Raw genomic sequence first — 18,652 nt, 5'->3', positions numbered from 1 at the left:
TACTATCCAAGAGAGATCAGCATTCAAAAAGAAACCCAAAAAATAAAAACGAGATAGAGTGCCATGTACAGAAACAATCTGTATTGGACCAAAATAAAGGGGAAACAGCCCCTTTGGTATTACAGAAAGGAAGGACAGAGCTATTTACACATAGTAGAAAAAGACGAGAGTCTACAAAAGTGTGTAATACTGAGATACAAATGTATAATATAGTGGCACGACAGGTTATCAACAAAGTTAAAACAGTACCTCAGAAAAGAGATAGTCCAAGGGGTGGTTTTTGGTGGGGTGTTTTTTATGATCGTGGCTTTTTTGTTGCATGTATTTTTATATTTTGTAAAGGCAGCCATTGGTGTCTTGTGTATTTAGTGTCATGTGTTAAGCCCTAGGGATCTGTGAGGGCAGAAAGGTGTGAGCATAGAAAGGGACTATCACAAATCATCTACCAAACAGTTCGTAATAGGAAAAATAAAATATAATCCAAAGCAATTAGGGTTTACACATGATAGAGTTTCACTGGGGAACTGGGGTGGGGAGATTGCTTTCTTCTCTTGTTCCAAGTGAAAAGGAGTTAAATTGCACTGTTAATTGTCTTAAAGTCAGGTCCTTTCAATAACACAGTGAGTCACAGTTAGGCCACTGGATTAGTTGGGAAGGGTGCAGTGGACTGGGAAAGGCTGCCCAGGAGTCAGGGTGGCCTCCTTAGACAGCCTCTTTGGGAGGTGCACGTAAGCTAACAGGTCTCTCCAGGCTTCTCCAATGCCTGCTGAATCTTGGACAGAGCCACCGACCACTAGGGCGAGACATGTTTCCACGGGAACTAAAGGAATTACTCCAAACCCTCCATACAGATTTGGGATTTAACAGTGACACTGAAAGGAAGGGCTCACGTGCACTGCTCTCCTCTTCCCCAGGGCCTGTGTGAGAGCAGCAGCCAGGTCTGACGCAGCCCTTATCGGAGCTCATTGGTACCAGTGGCTCTTCTAGGTGACTGGCTGAAAACATCCCCAGACAAATGCCAGCTCTGCTGATGTCTCAGCTCACACCCACGTGGGAGGCACAACTCTAACTACAGCTATTACTGGAGGCACAGTGGTAGCGATAAACTCACCCTAACCCACCTCCCCCTGCCACCTGCTCTCCCTTGCTCAGCAAAGCGTCAGTCCATTGCTCACAAAGAGTCTGCCCTTCCCCGCAGCCTGAGCCTGGCTAGTGTTGGGTTTCTGGAAAGCACAGCTGTGCTCTGCCTCGGAAGCAGATGCCTTCAAACAGCAGTCCTTAGGTCCTCCCATACCGCTGTATTAAGTAGGACCGCCCACACCGATGTGAACCCACAGCGATTCAGCAGGGCTCTAGTCCGACGGGGATACCGACCTCTTGACCAGCAGCTAAAGGTCACCCACAGAACCAGGGAGGGGATTTTCGTAAACTTATTTTGTAGTGTTCTGTTTCGTGAATAACTCCCCACCCAGCCCCAAATCTGTGGTGGGCATGTCATGTATGTGTCCGCGGGGGAGGGGACTTTGTGACCCCAGGAAAGAAGATGGATATTGCTATTCAAACAATCGTCCTCATGTGCAACGGGGTCAGGGGAAGGGAAGGGAATTGCAGGAGGAATTCCTCTGGGAGGAGGGCAGAATCTCAATGGCCGTTTGTCCAGGTCCCTTCTTAAAACTCTGTCCAAAACAAATCAACAATTCGAAAGAGGCCTGGGGTGACCTCAGCATTTAGGCCTGTCGTCCCCAAGGCGAGAACTCCACAGAGCAGAGGGTTGGGAGTACGAGAGACACAGAGCACCTGGGTGAAGGGGAGAAAAGTGCATCGTGGCAAACACCCTATGTAAGGCGGCAGGGCTGCGTTCCACCATCCGTGCCTTTTGCACATCCCTGTGCCGAAGGCCCCTGGGTCCTTTGTCAGTTTACCATTGCGCTTCGGCTGTTAGTCTCTCAGCACTCGGCTTTAGTCCATTACAGCGAAGAGAAGGGCTCCTGCTACCTCTGAACAATATCACTGATTTCTTTCACTGAGCTGAGAAGTTTGCTAAAGTCCTGCGTGGCCGCAGGGCCGCTGCTAGCGGTGGCCGGACAGATCTGGAGCTCCCGAAGGTTGTTCTCCAGCTTGTTGATGGCCTCGCGGAAGGCAAATTTGTTCCTCATCTGCTGGATGGAGTCCACGTAGCTCACGCAGAAGGTGTAGAGGTTTTTGCCGGCCTCCAAGACAGCACTGTGACTGGCCATTTGCTCCGAGTTCTTGTTGATGGCGACGCGCAGGGCCTCCGTGCTTTCTAACACCACTCCCTTGGTGATGGTGCCGCTGGCGATCCTCTCTGGAGGCTGGCGGGTTTTGCGCAGGGAGACGCGGGTGGTTATGAGAGGGATGAAGGCTGTTGACGATGGCTGGTCCCCACTGGGGGCGGAGGGTGCAGGTGAGGAAGAAGGGACTGGGGCTGCTGTGGCAAGCAGCAGCTTTGTGGAAGACTGTAGCTTTGGTACAGAGGGGAGCCCAGGTTTTTTTCCATTTTCCCCTAACTGGTTTGGCTTGGTGGCCTCACTGCTAACAGCGTCTGCACCCTGAGTCAGCAATTTCGATTTAGTGCCAGACGCTGCCTCAGTGGCAGCTGCAGCTTCATGACTGGGGGTGTGGGATGATTTTCCAGATTTCCCAACGGGAGCCGAGGAGAGTGGGGGCGGAGGGGCTGGTTTAAACTTGGATACCTTCCCCTTGTCCTTCCCTGATGACTCGGACGTCTGCTTGAGCCTCCTCAGCCTTGGCTCCTCGGTGGAAGTCTTGTTGGCTACCACAACTCCAGCAGAGCTGGTCTTGACAGCAGGGCCTTGGTCTGTCATCACAGTGGTACCTAAGGCACTGGATTTGATGCCCTCATCCTTGTGGGTCAGGCTAGAGGAAGGAGCGATCCCAGGCTGCTTGCGTACAAGTTTTGGCGTCAGAGAGGGTGGGCTGGAGCCAGGGCTGGATTCTGTGTCTTTGAACACGTCATCAGTTGTCTCTTCGTTTTTCTTCAGCAGCCGCGGAGGGGGCGTCACCGTCCCCCTGACGACAAGCTCCGTCTTATTCTCGCTGGCCCGCTTTCGGGGCAGGGCTGGCTTTTCGCTCTTTTGCCCACCGAAGGTGGAGGAATCAAACGGCCGGCCCGTGGACTGCAGATCCCGCGGCAGCGTCACCGATCTCCACTCCGTGTCCTTGGTTCCGTGGGGCACACATGAAGCTGAGCAGGATCTCAGGAAGCGCTTGCTGGCATTAGAACTACACTCTTCTTCACTGGCTGCTGGGCGGGTGCTCGCCACGCTGCTGGTTTTCTTCCAGAGACTGGGGGATAAGAAGACAGAGTTCCCAGGGACAGCTCCGTTGGTGACCCCTGACCCATTGCTTGGGGCCTGGCACTTCGAGGCATCGATGGCATCTGCAGGGGGCGTGATGAAGGCTCCATTGCTGGCCTCCCTGTTGTCATCCTCACCTCCGCCCTTGCGGTCGTCCATCTCCCGGAAGGAACTGCTACGTTTTGGGGGGGTAGGGGCCGTCTTCTTCTTCTTCTTGATGAGGGCGCTGAAGAGGTTGGTCTTTTTGTCCTTTGGAAGCAATCGCTCATCTTCATTTAAACTGCTCTCTGGGGCAGCTCTTTCCTTCCGTGGGAGCAAAGGGGAAACAGCGGGTTCGTGCTCCGGAGGCTCTGCAAGGAAGAGTAGATCTTTCTGAGCTTTGCTTAAGGAAATGCAAGAGTCTGCTTGCTTTGGGGATTGCATCCCAGCACCTCCCAACAGGTAGCGGCTCTGTAAACTCAGACCAAATTCAGACTCGGCACAAGCGGGCACTGCTCCACCACAACCAAAGCTGGGCGTGGGCTGCAATCTTTGCACCCACAATTATGGAGGGGGGAGTGTTTGTGGGATGCCTGGCCACAATACTTCACCCTGTGTTCTCTCCGGCTGTACTCTGACTTGTAAGTCAGACAAGAATTCCCACTTGAAATTCAGACAAATGTGTATTAACCCAGAGTTCCCCACGTCACATCTAGAGTTTTCATTAGCACGGCTGCCTGGGAGAGGGTAAGTGAACTCCATGGTCAGCCCCACCCATCCCATGTGACTGAAGGTACCTTTCTAAAGGTTTCTCTCTGCCAGGTGGAAGTTTGAGAGGTGTGGCCCAGGTGCTGAGGGCTGCTGTTCAGGGCTTCAGCCGTGCTCCTGCTGAAGTCCCAAGCCCCAGCTGATGTACGCCACAGGGCTGAAACTGGACAGAAACCACTAACCCACTGCAAGGCAGAGGTCCCAGCTTCCTCCCCCAGCTCCTCCCCGGTGGGTGGATAATGCAGGGTTAGGGACCTCTACAAGCCACATGTGGCTTGTGCATTATGGTTTGGCTGCCCCGGTCTGCACCCACACTCATCTCCCTGTTTGGTTTCTCTAAGCAAGGTGTCCATAATCCCCATCAGACAGCCTCCTGTGGAGGAGTGAAAACAACTACAGCACTAGGAGAAACCAAGGTCATTCCAGCAGCAGGCAGCCTTGCCCAATGGAGGAACCCAGAGAGAACACCCAGCTCCAGTGGAACTGCCTGGGAAGGAGCAGGGTGACACCTTCCCCACTTACCTAAGAAATAATTCCAAATGAATAGGGGTTTGTAATACATTTGTCTGGAGTTCTGAAGGCCCCAATATTTGGACAACAGGATCTCTCAGTCACAGGACAGGCATTAGAATAGCAAGCACCCTAACTCAGAAGAGCACTGTGTACATTACAGCTTGAGCAGGCAGCAAAAGGGGAAGATGAAACAGGATTAGAGAGGATGCTACCAAGCCCTAAACAGGAAAATATTCTGGGGTTTGGGCCCTGCTTGAGAGGAATTCTTGGGGAAAAAAGGTAATTTCAGGGTTGCACTTTCACTGTATTTTGGATGTGGGTATTTACACCATTCACAGACATACAGACAAATCTGGACGTGTGTTAGCAAGAAGAGGAGGCCCATTACTGAGAGCAGATAAGGGTATGCGAGCTCCTCTGCTGATTTGAGAATGAACATGAAAGATGTTTACAGCAATGGCCTACGCTGCAAGATGGAGGAGTGGAAGACACTTACTACTAATGAAAGAGCCGACTTTTCAGGGAAACTGACTCAGGTCCCAAACAACCCCTCCGAGGGACAAACACCTCAATCATCAAGACCGAAACACAACGTTTTCACTGTGTGCTTGCTACCGATGGAAAATGATGCTCACAGGGCTTACACACCTGTAAGCAACTGGAAATGTGAAGGGAGACAGGACCTTCTATGGGTACCTGACACACAGTAACTACAGTCTTCAGGGTTAATTTGGCACCACCATCCCTTTCCCAGAAGAACCAGCAAGGGTCTGTATTACTGAAAAAGCCCCCTGCAGAGGCGTTTCAGCCATAACTGCTCTCTCTCTCTCATGCATGTGGCATATGCACACATGTGCCTCTTCTCTCGGAGGTGTACTAGAGATGTCTGAGAGCCAAGTATGGAGAACATTCTGCTCACTGCCAATGGGACAGATGAACTAGCACATTTCACAGGAGCTGGCAAGAAACACAAGATCAAATGTTTATCGAGTTATTTCTTAAACTTTGCATTTTTAAATGCTCTGGATATAAATTAGCCACCAATGCTCAGAGTTTTCTCATTGCTTCAGCTGCCTCAAAATGGGAACTACAGGCTTTGAGAAATGGATTGAAAGGTTAATTTCTTGGCAGGGTTTGTAACTACTTTAGCATCCCTTGCTGAAACTATATTTGATATCTGCCAAAAGCAATACCCTGCAGTGTTTCAAACCAGACGCTTGCTGTGATGGAGAAATACCTCACATATACAAGCCAGAACTGCACGTACTAGAGCTGTATCCTGAGTAGTGATCCAGCCTCTTTAGACCACTCTGGTGATGTAAAAGGGCTGGCACCCAGGTGGACTCCTCTCTGCTAGGAATAACCACAGCACTGGGGCAGCTTTAGGCCCGCACAGGGAGCCCTACTCTATCCCTCTGACAGCTGACAGCCCAGGGACATACCAGCATGAGGATATGTTCAGGGCGCTCTGTACTCCAGCACTGCTCCACTGGGCAGCCCCTGTAAGCTGAAACAGCCCTCAGGGCTGCTCTAACTTACAGCATGGGCTGCACCAGGGGAGACATCCCCCTTTCCTGGGTAATGCTGATCATTAGCAGGCTACAAGAGGTGTCAGTGGCTACAGGAACACAGTCCCAAACTCTCAGCACATCTAGGAAGAGTGGAGCCTAATGACAGAGGACACATTCAGAGAGCAGGTACCTATATTAGACATGTCTTTTCCCATGTTCTCTCTGGATCTGGGCCTCCATTCTATTTCAGTCCGTCTCATGGGGGGGAATAATGGTGTAGCTAGCACGTACCACTTTCCCCTGGTCCTTTCGGGTGCACCATCTCCAAGCTCTCACTCGCATCTTTGCTTTCAGCAGCTCTCCTGGATGATCTCGTTTTGGTCGGCAGTTCTGGCGCCTGCAGGAAGTTACTCACGACGCTTCGCATGCCTTTTTTCCCCAACTCTTTCTCCACCTCTGGAATGCAAAGCAAACAACCGTCAGCAGGAGAGCAGTGGGGCAGTGATGAAAAGCAAAAGCCCTCAGCACTAAGGAATAACAGGCAAAAGGCAAACCGGCAGCACCCAGGCGAATGACGCTAAGGCTGTGGGGGAGGAGGCTTGTTGGCAACAAAAAAAAAAAAAAAAAAATACAACAAGCATCCTGTGCCTGCTCCACCTTTGGTACACTGAGAAGTACAACTGTCTACACTTCACTGCAAAGCAGCATTGTGAGGCTGTTAGGCCATCAGCCCTGCGCCTAGACGCCGTGAGATGAACAGAGCAAGTGCTCTTACCGTCTGATATGCTGGATTCTTGAAACATTGTTTCAAATGCTTGGTGGATTTCAGCAAACGAGGGCCTATCGGAAGGGGTCCATTGCCAGCCTGAAAGAACAGTACTGCTCAGAACTTCTAACAAGCCTTACAAATGTAACATGAAGCCCCAAGCTACTGCTGTGACAGCAGCACAGTAACACCAGCCCCCTTTCACAGACAGCAAAGCTGAGCTTTAGAGGTGAGCAACCTGATTTTAACAACACTGGGCACCCCCCAGCTCTCACTGACACCAATGGGAGCTATGCCTACTCAACACCTCCCAGGAAAAAGAATCCTCCATAAATGACATACTAATGGCCAAGGAGACTTGGAAAAACTGTCCCCAAGGCTATGAACACGGCTTCTTCTCCATCCTAGAGTCAAATATAGACTCATGAGCCTTTGTTTAGAGAGCCAGGAAAGACGAGATAAAGAAATAAGCTAAACAACAAACCTTCCCTAAGACCTGGACAATTCCTATTCCCGGTAGAGAAGAAATGCCCTCAACCCAAGAATGGGGACTTCAACACATTTACATCTTCCTGGCACAGAAGAGTTAAAGGGTATGTCTACACTTACTGGGAGACAGGTCAATCTTCCGGAGATCGATTTCACATGTCTGGTAAAGACCCACAAAAATCAATCTCTCTGGGGTCTGCAGTTGACCCCCCGTATGCCTGCTCTCACGCGTAAAGGAGGTCGAAGGAAGAAACGTTCCTCTCGACCTCCCTCAGTGAGGACAGACCTTACAGTTGACAGCAGATATGCAATTCGAGGTATGGCAATTTCATAGCTAGAATTGATGTATCTGCAGTTGACTGTAAGGTCTAGTGTAGACCAAACCTAATATTGTAACCAAGAGCTGCATCTGTCACAAGAGAACAACAAAGGCTCATCATGCCACTCTGTGTTTAATCACACTCTTGTACAGTGATACAATAACTCTAAAGAGCTCAATCAGCTTTCCTATTTGCTGTAGACACTTTCTGCAGACTCACATGCTCTCATGAGCTCATAGACTTTCTCAGGACAACCTTCAGGACGTTCCATGCGATAGTCTTTCTCCAACAGCTCGTACACCTGAGACAGGTCAATTCCAGGGTAAGGGGACATGCCGTATGTTGCAATTTCCCATAGCAGGACGCCAAAGGCTGCAACAGAAAAAACAAAAAGACTTTCTTTTTAAAAAAAATGAGAAACCAAAAACCTTGCAAGCTTGTTTTCTGTGGGTGCCTACAAACAACCATTCCCTAGCACTTAAACAAGGTCCAATTCCATGCTCAGCAGCAGCTCAGAAACTAATCTCACAAGCTTTTTGTCAACACAGACAACTCTCTTGCAAAACAAGATCAAATTAGAGTAATTTTTAATGTATTGGCTGTCTCGACTTGAATGCCAGGTCTTGTTAAAGGCACAATTAAGAGACGCCATTGTGGATTAATTGAAACTGTTTCTCTGGTGCACCACAGTGTCTGTAAATCTGACAGCTCTTCTTCTCTCTACCTCCCCTTTCTCTCTTTAGGACTCCCACGTCCAATTGGTTCACTGTTTATGAGCGACCTCCATTCTAGGAGTATCGGGCTATAAGGAGCAAAAGCTGCAGTCCCCGCATTGTGCTGGAACTCACAGGGATAACTGCCAGCTAGGTGAGCACTAAATGAGACAGTCTGGTTACAAGAAAAGTTTAACAGAAGGTTCTGTAGCAAAATAAAAATAAATTCTATACCCTGGATACCCTTTCTGCATTGAACTGTGGTGAGGATGTGCATGAGCCCCATAGTTAGTCAACTACATTGAAATTCAAAGTACAGAAGATAGACCCAGCACCAGTTCAACAACCTGCATGTAATTAGTTCTGTCATTGTATTCTGTTTTTAGCTTGAAGAGAAGGCAATTACAACCCTGCCTAACTACGGAAATCACATCATATTACATGATATACAACCTAAGGGCAATTTAAGCCAGCCACTTCCATGAGCATCTCAGTTTGAATTCTGTCCTCAGGTAGTGGAATGAAAATTAATGAAATCCTGCACCCATTGCAATTGCAGGGACTGACTAGGAAAGGACTCGCTTAATTTAGAGTCAGAGGCCATGGACCACAGCTCTAACTGCTACTGATAAAGATTCAGCCCAGTCTTAGTTAAAAATAACTTTACATTTTATAATACCTTTCCTCCTGAAGTGCTTTATCATTTAACATACATAGGAATCACCCCAACCACCTCTGAACTACAGAAGACTCTTTGATGGATCATGCTAGCGGCTCAGCAGCTCACAGCAACAACATTCACGTTTAGGGTGGCACAAAGGAAAATTAATACTTTGTCCAACAATGCTGTACCCAGAGCTCTGTCACCATCATCAGAACTGTCACAGCATCCAAAACCCCTTTCCAACAACCAAAGAATAAAAAACCTCACTCCAAGCACAGCTTTCAGATGATGAAAATGGAGACTAATCAGAAGCCCACTGGACACTCCACTAATGCCAAACTGATTTTATTTTGGGGACAAATCTTCAAAAATACTCAAGTGCCACTGACTCCAAGATGCCTAAGTCACTTACACAAAGGGGTCTTGGATTCCTAAGTCACTTAGACACTTGAAAATTTGCCCTTTGGGTATCAGAGCAATCAGCAGCAGTATAAAGCCTCAAGACAGACAGACTGAAAGAGCACTAAGAATTTAGGGAGTAAGAATGGACAGACTTAGACTATGTCATCCAGGCTGTCTATACTAGCCTAAATTGAAAGTATTCCAGCCTCTTCAAGAGTATCAACATGTTTTCAGGTTCCCTCTGCCTCTCATCTTATTCAAAGGACTTTTGGTAAAAAAATACAAACATGAGCTCAGAGCTATTACTAGGCGCACAGCTTATGTTTACACATCTCAAACTCTTGCTCTCATTCTCAAAATACCTTACAGAACCAGCAACTTGTAACAGCACAATGCTCCAAAGTCCTGTGCTATGGCTTGGATTTAGAGCTGGCTTGAGCACCTATCCTACAAACATGCATCTGCTTACTGTGACATTACTGGGCTTCTTAAATAATTATGAAACCATTTCTGTGATCACTATACTCGGTGTGCACCGAATCTTGCGCCAGGTAGATCAAATGAGGTGTTTAATGAAAGCTGGTAATGCCCTGTAATCTGGTTATACTCCGTGTATACCTGTGCCATGTTTGTTTGTAAAGTTATAGATATTGGCTCTATATCTGTATTGGAAATGCTTTAGAGCTAAGGATTCACAATGAAAGGCGTGGTGTCCTCCCAGCCAGGACCACGGACTAAACAACAAAGACTCAGACATCAAATATACATCTCAGGAATTTGGGACTTGTCTTCTGGGATGCAGCCAATGGGAGAATGCCACGACGGGCCACCTAGTCAGGCGATACCCCATTGCCTATGGAAGAAGAAACAAATTTTTCCCTCCACATGGCAAGCTATAAAGATGGCCCTGGCAGTGACCATCTTTGTCTTCAGTCCTCTTGAACTATTCTATGTGAACTAGGGTCCCATCCCTCCTGGGGTATATTTTCAGAGACTTTCAAGAAATAAGCATATAATACCATTGGCTCGCATCAATACCTTTAATTGATGTATGTAATGTACCACTTTAACAGTGTGCTATTTTGGATAAGATCTAAGAATATATTGACCTGGGGATGCTGCGGGTCCCTTTGGCGGCTGGAGGAATCTGTGTGGATTTGCTGAAATAGCTTTTAATAACCTCTCACCTGAGTAAGGAGGGTTGCTGGTTTGGGCATTAGGAGCAGCTGGAGAGTCTGTGGGTTTGTTCATGTAGCTTCTGGCTGGCCAGTGGGACTGGCAGAGGTATTTTTGTGGCTGGTACTTTTCCCTGACTGAGAAGGAAATTCCAGCCTGGGCTGTAAGTGGCCTGGTCTTAAACAATTTGTCCAGCACTGGTTCTCTCAGCTTTGCCCAGAACTCCCCATAAGATTACACAGCACAATGCCCCAAAGTGCTGTGCTGTGGCTTGGGTTCGGAGCTGACTTGAACATCTATCCTGCCAACATGCATCTGCTTTGTTTTGACATGAGGGGACTACTCTAGTGTATGAAGTTAAGCCTGTATTTAAGTAGCTATGGGATTGAAATCTCAGAAAGGAAAACTCCTGATTGCTAGAAGTACACAGCTCCTGACCTTTCTTTTTAGGTCTCCCCCTGAAACACTGAACCAGCCCACATCTGATTATCTCGTGAGATCTGACCAGATCACACGCAGATCAAAGTGGTTCAGCCGCCAATCGTCCTCTCTTTGGAATATACATCAAGAAACAGTTTTTAATGTCTGATTTCATAGCCAGGAAAGAAAAAGGCTGTCATCTCACATGCATGCATGTAAATTCTTACCCCAGACATCAGATTTAATGGAGAATTTATTGTAAGCAAGACTTTCTGGTGCAGTCCACTTGATCGGGAACTTGGCTCCAGCATGGGCAGTGTAAGTATCACCTGTCATCAGCCTGCTCAGACCAAAATCTGCCACCTTCACTAAGTGGTTCTCCCCTACAAGGCAGTTTCTGGCAGCAAGATCCCTAAGAAAGTAAAAAAAGGGGGAAAAAACATGAAAAGTCTTCATAATATCATACATTTAGCAGCAGGGAGGACATGGCTTACTATTGAGAAAAGCCAAGGCTGCATATACACATTTTTCTCTATTAGCGATGTAGAAAGGGGGAGATTATTTGTCCTTGCCACTTTGTATGGGTGTTGTCAAAACTTTATTTTAAAAATTAGAATACAAACAATTTTAGGAAAAAACTGACTTTCAGTAAAAGCTGCAGCTGTCAAGATACGAATTTAAAAATAAAGACAAGCGTTAATACTCATTTAATAACTTAACTATCTTAGTTTACTGAAACAAAGGATATTTAAAATCCTCACCAGGCTTGTTGTTTAATATTTACGCATCACTTAGCTTAGACAAGGAAAAGATACTAGTCCATTCCAGTGCTGTCTCTATTCAATTTCACTGCAAAGTTCCCATGCTTAAATCGCAACTGCACAATTTTTCTGAACATACAAACTCACACAACATACAATATGATGGAGTGCTCTCTCATACTCTAAGAAAGAAGTTTTAATTTCTCCACAGGTATATAATACCACTTGAAAAAGGAAAAAAAAAAAAAACCTGTACAAAATGTGAGAAACTGGAATTACCACTTTGCTTTCTGATGTGAATGGGCCCACAGAAGAACTATCAGAACAGACCAGATCAATGGGTCCATCTGGACGCCAGTACTGGTCTCCAACAGCAGCCAGCATTAGTTGCTTGAGAGAGAAGCACAAGAATCTCTGCATGAAAGTTAAGGAATGACTGGCCCCCAGGATAAAATTTCTCTTTAAAAGTTAGCCCCTGGTTGAAGCCTTCAACCTTTCAAATCTCTCTTAAACACTTTTCTATAATAAACCTATATGCTGTCATTAGCCCTTTATATGTGCAACTCTTCAAAATTCTGCTAAACTCTTGGCCTCAGTATCTTGTAGCAATGAGTTCTGCGTGTGTCATGGCATAACAGTATTTCCCGGAATAAAGTCGGTGAAGCAGCTGATGCACTCCTCAGAACACAACGCGCTATTTTATTCTGAAAATATCATCACTAGCTATATCAATCCTATCACCACCTAGGTGGCTGGCAGGGGCTCTGACCCTCTCATTACAAAATGTGTATCCTGAGGACCTGGATGGTGAAAGGTGGTCAGGATGCACAATCGTAACATGGGGAATCTGATTATGGAATTACCCCAGGCCTCATACACAGGTTTGTTTTGCAGAACAGTGGGGCAACAAGTGACTGGTATCTTCCTATTATTTATCCACCAGTGAGTGAAGGATGCACCAACTGCAGGTCACTAGGTCTTGTATGATATTAATATGGTCAAAATGCATTAAGTATTTAAAATTATGAAAGCACATGAAAACATTTCTGCTGGCAACAGATTTTTTAAAAACATCTACCAGATTTGATGCATTATGTTAAAAATTGACTCCATTACAAAGCTCAAAATCTACTCCAGACCTAAGCAAGATCTGTCTTTCCCTTTAAAACGTCACTTGCAGAACTCAGAACTTTTTTATTCGTATATTTTACCAAAGGCCTGTTAAGTTGACAAGTGAGTTCTGATTTCTACAATGTTTGTCTAAATAAAAACTCTTCTTTATAACCCCACTTTTATTCCTGCCTGATTTATTCATGAAGGTTACAGACCAGCATCTGAATCCACAGATATGGACTGTAATGACACTCCTGAAATAACTGGGCAGGAGAATATGCGGGATGAAAATAATAAGGCAGAAAGCTTCTGTTTTCTTAAGATATCTGGGTTAATAATGATAATGGAACATGAAGTGCATAAGTGTGCCAAAAACAGGAGTCTTCAAAACATTTTGTTGTTCACTTGCTACATGCTGAGGGGACTACTATCTTACAGTAGCATAAATCAAAAGGTAGAAACTGTGATGCTGAAAATAGTGATTAACTTTGATAGACAAGAACATGTGACCCAAGCTTTCATGCAGCATACGAAATGTGTCTTACAAGGAACCTCTAGCATTTCACAAATGATCCTCATATTCTTCTCTATGAAGTCATATGTACAGATTTTATATCCTAGCTAATTGGATGGGGAAATGTCACAACTGTGGCATGGAGCAGATCTTGTGCTGTATTAAATAAAATGGCAAAGACTCCCAAGCTTCCATCCAGACTCTGTCATTACATTGCTAGGAGGCCATTTCTTCCAGACAAAAAATGCAAAGCATTAACCATAATTGCAGCACACTTAAAGGTCAAAATCTCCAGACTTAAAGACTGCAAAGATGCTTAATACAAGGACACACACAATCGATACAATAATGGAAAAGAATTGCCAAAGCAAATGAAAGCAAGAAGGAGGACAAATAAAAACACTATGAAAAGTCAGTAAGGTGGCTTTCAGTATGAGACTAGCAATGCCAACAGTTTTGGGGAAGAGGTCATTGTAATGATCATTGGCTTAATAGAAATGAGAGATGATCTATTGCAGACATAGCCATGATTTTTAGGAATCTCCATACAAGCCTTACCTTTAAATGACAGATGGGCCAATTTAACTACCTCACCTTACTTGTGGATAACTTCACAGAATGTATGGGTACGAATAGCCACCATGGAAGAATGGCAGTTTTGAGACTGCCTTTTGTAGAGTGTTTTCTACAGAACATCTCAGAATGCAATATATGAAGTTGTTAGTGTAGGTTAGGACATGCACATAGATCCTATATTCGAGAGCTTTCTGGAGCTTGAGAAGTGGGCAAACACGCTATCATGCTTACCTGTGAATGAAGTTCTTTTTCTCCAGATACTCCATGGCTGAAGAGATCTGTGTTGCCATGTACAGCAGCACCACAGCATTCACCTCCTGCCGGTTACACTCACGCAGATAATCCAATAGATTCCCATAAGTCATGAACTCTGTGATGATGTAGAATGGAGGTTCCCGTGTACACACCCCTGTGGAACACATTTTAGAACACACTGAGTTCCTTTTAGGACATTTATGTCTGCAGATTTGGCCCTTGGGGCAATTCAGAAGTGTGCTTATTGGAGGGATGTGAAATGGGAGAGGCTGAAGGAAGAGCGAGTTTCTTAAAAACTGGTTAGCAGTCTGTTTTATACTTCCTGCTGCAGGCTCTTGCATCTTAAAAGCAAGGGAGAAGACAATTAAAATCAAGCATTACTTTTACCAACTGTGAATTTTGCTGGAGAATAAGGGTCTACATCTGAAGCCAGCAGCTTGTCCACTCCTTAACATCCATATCACTGCACTAGTGTTTACTTCAAATCCCTCTGCTTGTTATTTCTATCACTTACCTAATAACTGTACCAAGTTAGGATGCTTGATCTCTTTCATTACTGCAGCTTCTTTTAAGAACTCTTCTACCTCCATGGTGTCCTCCTGAATAGAGAAAGAGAAGCTTCAGCAAGGATAATATGCGCCATGCAGAAACAGATGTTAGCATGTGGACTGAAGAGCCACTGCAAACTGAAAGGGGAGGCTGTGACTATCCCCAACTACTCCTTACTGCAACTGCATCACGTTGCTGGGTGTGGCTTGATCTTCTGTTTAACTGGCCTCCTGTCATTCTTACACCATCAGCTGCTTTTGGTACAAAAAGCTATTTCCATTTTTGTGCTAGGCCCCTCTCCTGCAGGGAGATAGTCTGCTTAGAGAAGCCTATTTAGATTTCATATCTTCAGAGAAAGACTGACAGCACTTACTTATGCCAGAAGAAATAGTACTAGGATGACAAGAGGTGAATGAGGCAAGACAGATGAGAACAAAAAGCAAAATGCGGCATATGCAGATGCCTGAGGCAGGTAGCCCGCATGCATTATGGACCACCATTTCAACAGAGTCTCTGTTGATTGGGTCAGTGACAAGTGATGGCAGCTGACATGCTACTGAAAAGTGAAGGTTTTATGGCTCATAAATTTGTTCCTGGATTTTAAAGTCTAATCTGTGATGCAAATGTGCTGGCTAGAAGTTACTGCTTATTATTCGTTGAATGTCATTAAGTTGCTTGCAGTTACACAAAACAAAAAGGAAGATAACTGTCTTTATATGAAGGAATATATATTCCAAAACAAACATGCACTGCAAGGCCAAAATGCCATTTCAAAGTGGTTCAAAAATACATATTTTAAATACAACTCTTTTTTCTATATCAGTGTTTCTTTCAATGGTGCATGAATGCTGATAGGCTTAATGGAGAAGCATTTCAATGAGTGTTTGTAAGGGATTTGCTACTGGTAGTAAGACTGGCAAGGTTGCTGCTGCAGACCTAGCCAATACTCTGTTTTGTTGCTTGGAATGAACTGGTCAAAAAACTCGTGCCATCATTTACTGTTCATTACAAATTAGTACTGTTTGATCGGCAGTTGTAGTCTCCTTGATACTGTCATTACTTATAGACCTGTGAGGTTCTTGTTAGCAGAACTTTAAATCATTTCCTTTGGCAAAGGAAACCTGCTTAATCAGAGTTTCAGAATGATCCTAAATATATGTTTATCTGGTGTATAAATGTCACCAAGATCATTCCATCCAGAAGATGACAATTGTTCCTTTGTGGGAAATTCCTGTAACAATTGTTTGTTAGAGAACCCTGTGCTCGTGAAAGGTATCAGATTTATCCAATTTCAGTTTCCAATCATACCAAACCACAGATCAAGTACAGCAGTGTTACCAACAGGATGTGCTTCCCTGGCACAACACAGTAATATTTTTCAGTCCTAACCTGAAGGTACCAATTCCAAGGGCATAGGATAGCTAAGGATGAATGACCAGTTTAAATCACAGGCCTCACTGATGAGAAAATGAACAAAGATTTCATTAGGTCAGTCATGATGGATGTAGACTAGGAATCTCCAAACTGTGAAAAGGACTGAGATGATCAGCTCATTTGACAATGTGCAATGAAAATGCAGTAATAATTTTTGATCACTATTAGCAGCTGATTGGCTTTAAACTAATGGCTTGGAGGTTAGGAAGGTTTGTCTCCGATTGCCAATCCATAGTTTGAGCTATCTCCCTCCACCAATAACATGGTGTTTGTGATCTCAGATCTGTGTGTGATGTTACTATTTTCAAGTACATGAAATGAGGAATGTGTCTCATCCTTAACACTGAATTTTTTTTTAAGTTAGCATGCACCAAAGTTTATCAAGCTTCCAAAGAAAGGCAAACCGAAGGAATGCAAGTACTTGATAAGCATCACATTACTGTCTTTTCTAGGAAAAGTGTTCAACAGGATTCTCTTGGACAGAATGAAAACATATTAATACACAGCTCAGGGAAGAACAGGCTGGCTTCTGAAGCAAGAGATCTTGTACTGACCAAATAGTAACTCTCAGATTGATCACAGAACAGTCACTTGAGTGGAATTCCACCCATACATAACCTTCATAGACTTTGAGAAAAGCCTTCAACAGTGTTGCTAGCAACTTTGTGGAAACTGCTACCATACTGTGGCATCCTATCCAAAATTATTTAACATGATCCATTCAATGTGCAAACCCTCAACATGACAAGTTTTTCACAATGGTGTCTTGACAGAATTCTTCAGCATATGCTGAGGAGTGTGAAAAGGGTATCTATTGTCACCTTTTCTCTTCTTGATCACAATGGACCTGATTATAAGCAAAACAACAGATGGCCCTCAATGGGGCATTCAGTGGACACTTTTCAAACAGAGGACATTGATTTTGCTAACGATGTCATCCTCCTTTCACACTAACATGAAAGCATTGAAGAAAAGGTCTCAACGCTTGACAAATGTGCCTCAGTGACTGGCCTGAGCATTAGCAAGGGAAAGACCAAGACAATGAGGATCTACCAGTCTAACAACAGCACCATCACACTGGGAAGGGATGACCTGGAAAATGTGGAGCAGTTCACCCACCTGGGGAGTGCTATGGACAGAGATGGACGAACAGACAAGGATATCAATGACAGGATAGGGAAAGCAACAGCTGCATTCAAGACTCTTCGTCCCATTTCGAATTCACAACTATCTGTGAAGATGAAACTGCAGATCTTCCACACAAATGTGCAGTGTGCACTCTTGCACGGATGTGAGAGCTGGAATACTAAGAAGTCTTCAGATCACAAGCTACAGACATTCACAAACAAATGCCTAAGGTACATCCTTTACGTCAAATGGCAAGACTCTGTCACAAATGAGGCGCTTTGGAACAGAGCAGGACAACAACCACTGATGTTCAGATCAAGAGAAGAAAGTGAGGATGACTAGGCCACATTCTCAGAAAACCATCATCCAGCGCAGTCTGTCAAGCTCTCACATGGAACTCACAATGAAAAACACAAAAGAGGAAGACCTCAGACAACATGGAGATCTACTGAGACTGAAGGACAACAACAGAGGCATTCCTGGAGTCAGCTAGAAGTTTTGTCCCCAGACAGAGTGAAGACTTGTACATGACCTACGCTCCACTTGGATTACAAGGTTTTAAGTAAATTATGTGCCAAAGCTATGACCCTGGATTACAAACAGAACCTTTCTGAATGTTATGCTCACCATCAGTTCAGTGATGGACTGAGGGGCTAAGAACTAAACCTAAGAAGTGAGCTTGTGTTCCATGGAAAGGGTATGACATTTCTCTGGTTGCTTTAAAACTGATTCCAAACTGGCATAGCCAGCCCACTAGTGAGTATTCTTGCAACCCCAAACAACATGCTTCTGTTATTTTTCAGTCTCAAAAGACTCAAATATACTATTTTGTGTTTGCTACCTTGTATATTCCATTGGAATATACTAAGGGGAAGTACTTGCACAAGTACTAAGAGATTCTTCAGCACTATGCAATAAAATGTGACAGAAGCACAGAATCTGTTTCTTTGTGCCCTTATTTTCTGTCTCTGTATAATTCTCTTGGTTAAACAGGCTGTGGGCTACTCTTAACCAGTTTAAAGAAGAGTCAGAAATAAACGGGCTGCAGTGAAATGCAAGGAAATAATTTGTCAAGCACTAAAGATATCAGAGGAACCAACAAAATTCTTCCCCTAGTTTTTCTTTTCATTATTTATGCTGTACAGATCTGGGCTGGCTGGAAGGGAGACTTTGGGAAATATTCTCTTGAAGGACAGTAAAATGAAGGCTTTGGGTTTCCCTGAAGACATCACTGAACATTTGTCTCCTCCTGCTGGAAGTGGA

At 44.9% G+C, this 18,652-nt stretch overlaps 1 protein-coding gene across 2 annotated transcripts in view; it reads right to left on the bottom strand.

The window, feature by feature from the left end:
• Positions 1-18,652, bottom strand: part of ABL1 (ABL proto-oncogene 1, non-receptor tyrosine kinase) — a 155,130-nt gene continuing 136,478 nt past the window's right edge. For both annotated transcript variants that reach the window (XM_075015159.1, XM_075015160.1), the window contains exons 5-11: positions 14,793-14,877; positions 14,255-14,432; positions 11,287-11,471; positions 7,904-8,056; positions 6,885-6,974; positions 6,401-6,565; positions 1-3,688 (exon numbers count right to left, since the gene is read on the bottom strand). In XM_075015159.1, the coding sequence (XP_074871260.1) occupies positions 1,992-3,688; positions 6,401-6,565; positions 6,885-6,974; positions 7,904-8,056; positions 11,287-11,471; positions 14,255-14,432; positions 14,793-14,877 (2,553 nt within the window). In that variant the 3' untranslated portion in view covers positions 1-1,991. The remainder of the gene's footprint in view (positions 3,689-6,400; positions 6,566-6,884; positions 6,975-7,903; positions 8,057-11,286; positions 11,472-14,254; positions 14,433-14,792; positions 14,878-18,652) is intronic.

The sequence above is a fragment of the Carettochelys insculpta genome, chromosome 21 (genome assembly GCF_033958435.1).
Source record: "Carettochelys insculpta isolate YL-2023 chromosome 21, ASM3395843v1, whole genome shotgun sequence".
Taxonomy (NCBI): Eukaryota; Metazoa; Chordata; order Testudines; family Carettochelyidae; genus Carettochelys; species Carettochelys insculpta.
The sequence above is the reverse complement of the archived record's forward strand: the minus strand, read 5'-3'. Positions and strand labels throughout refer to the sequence as shown.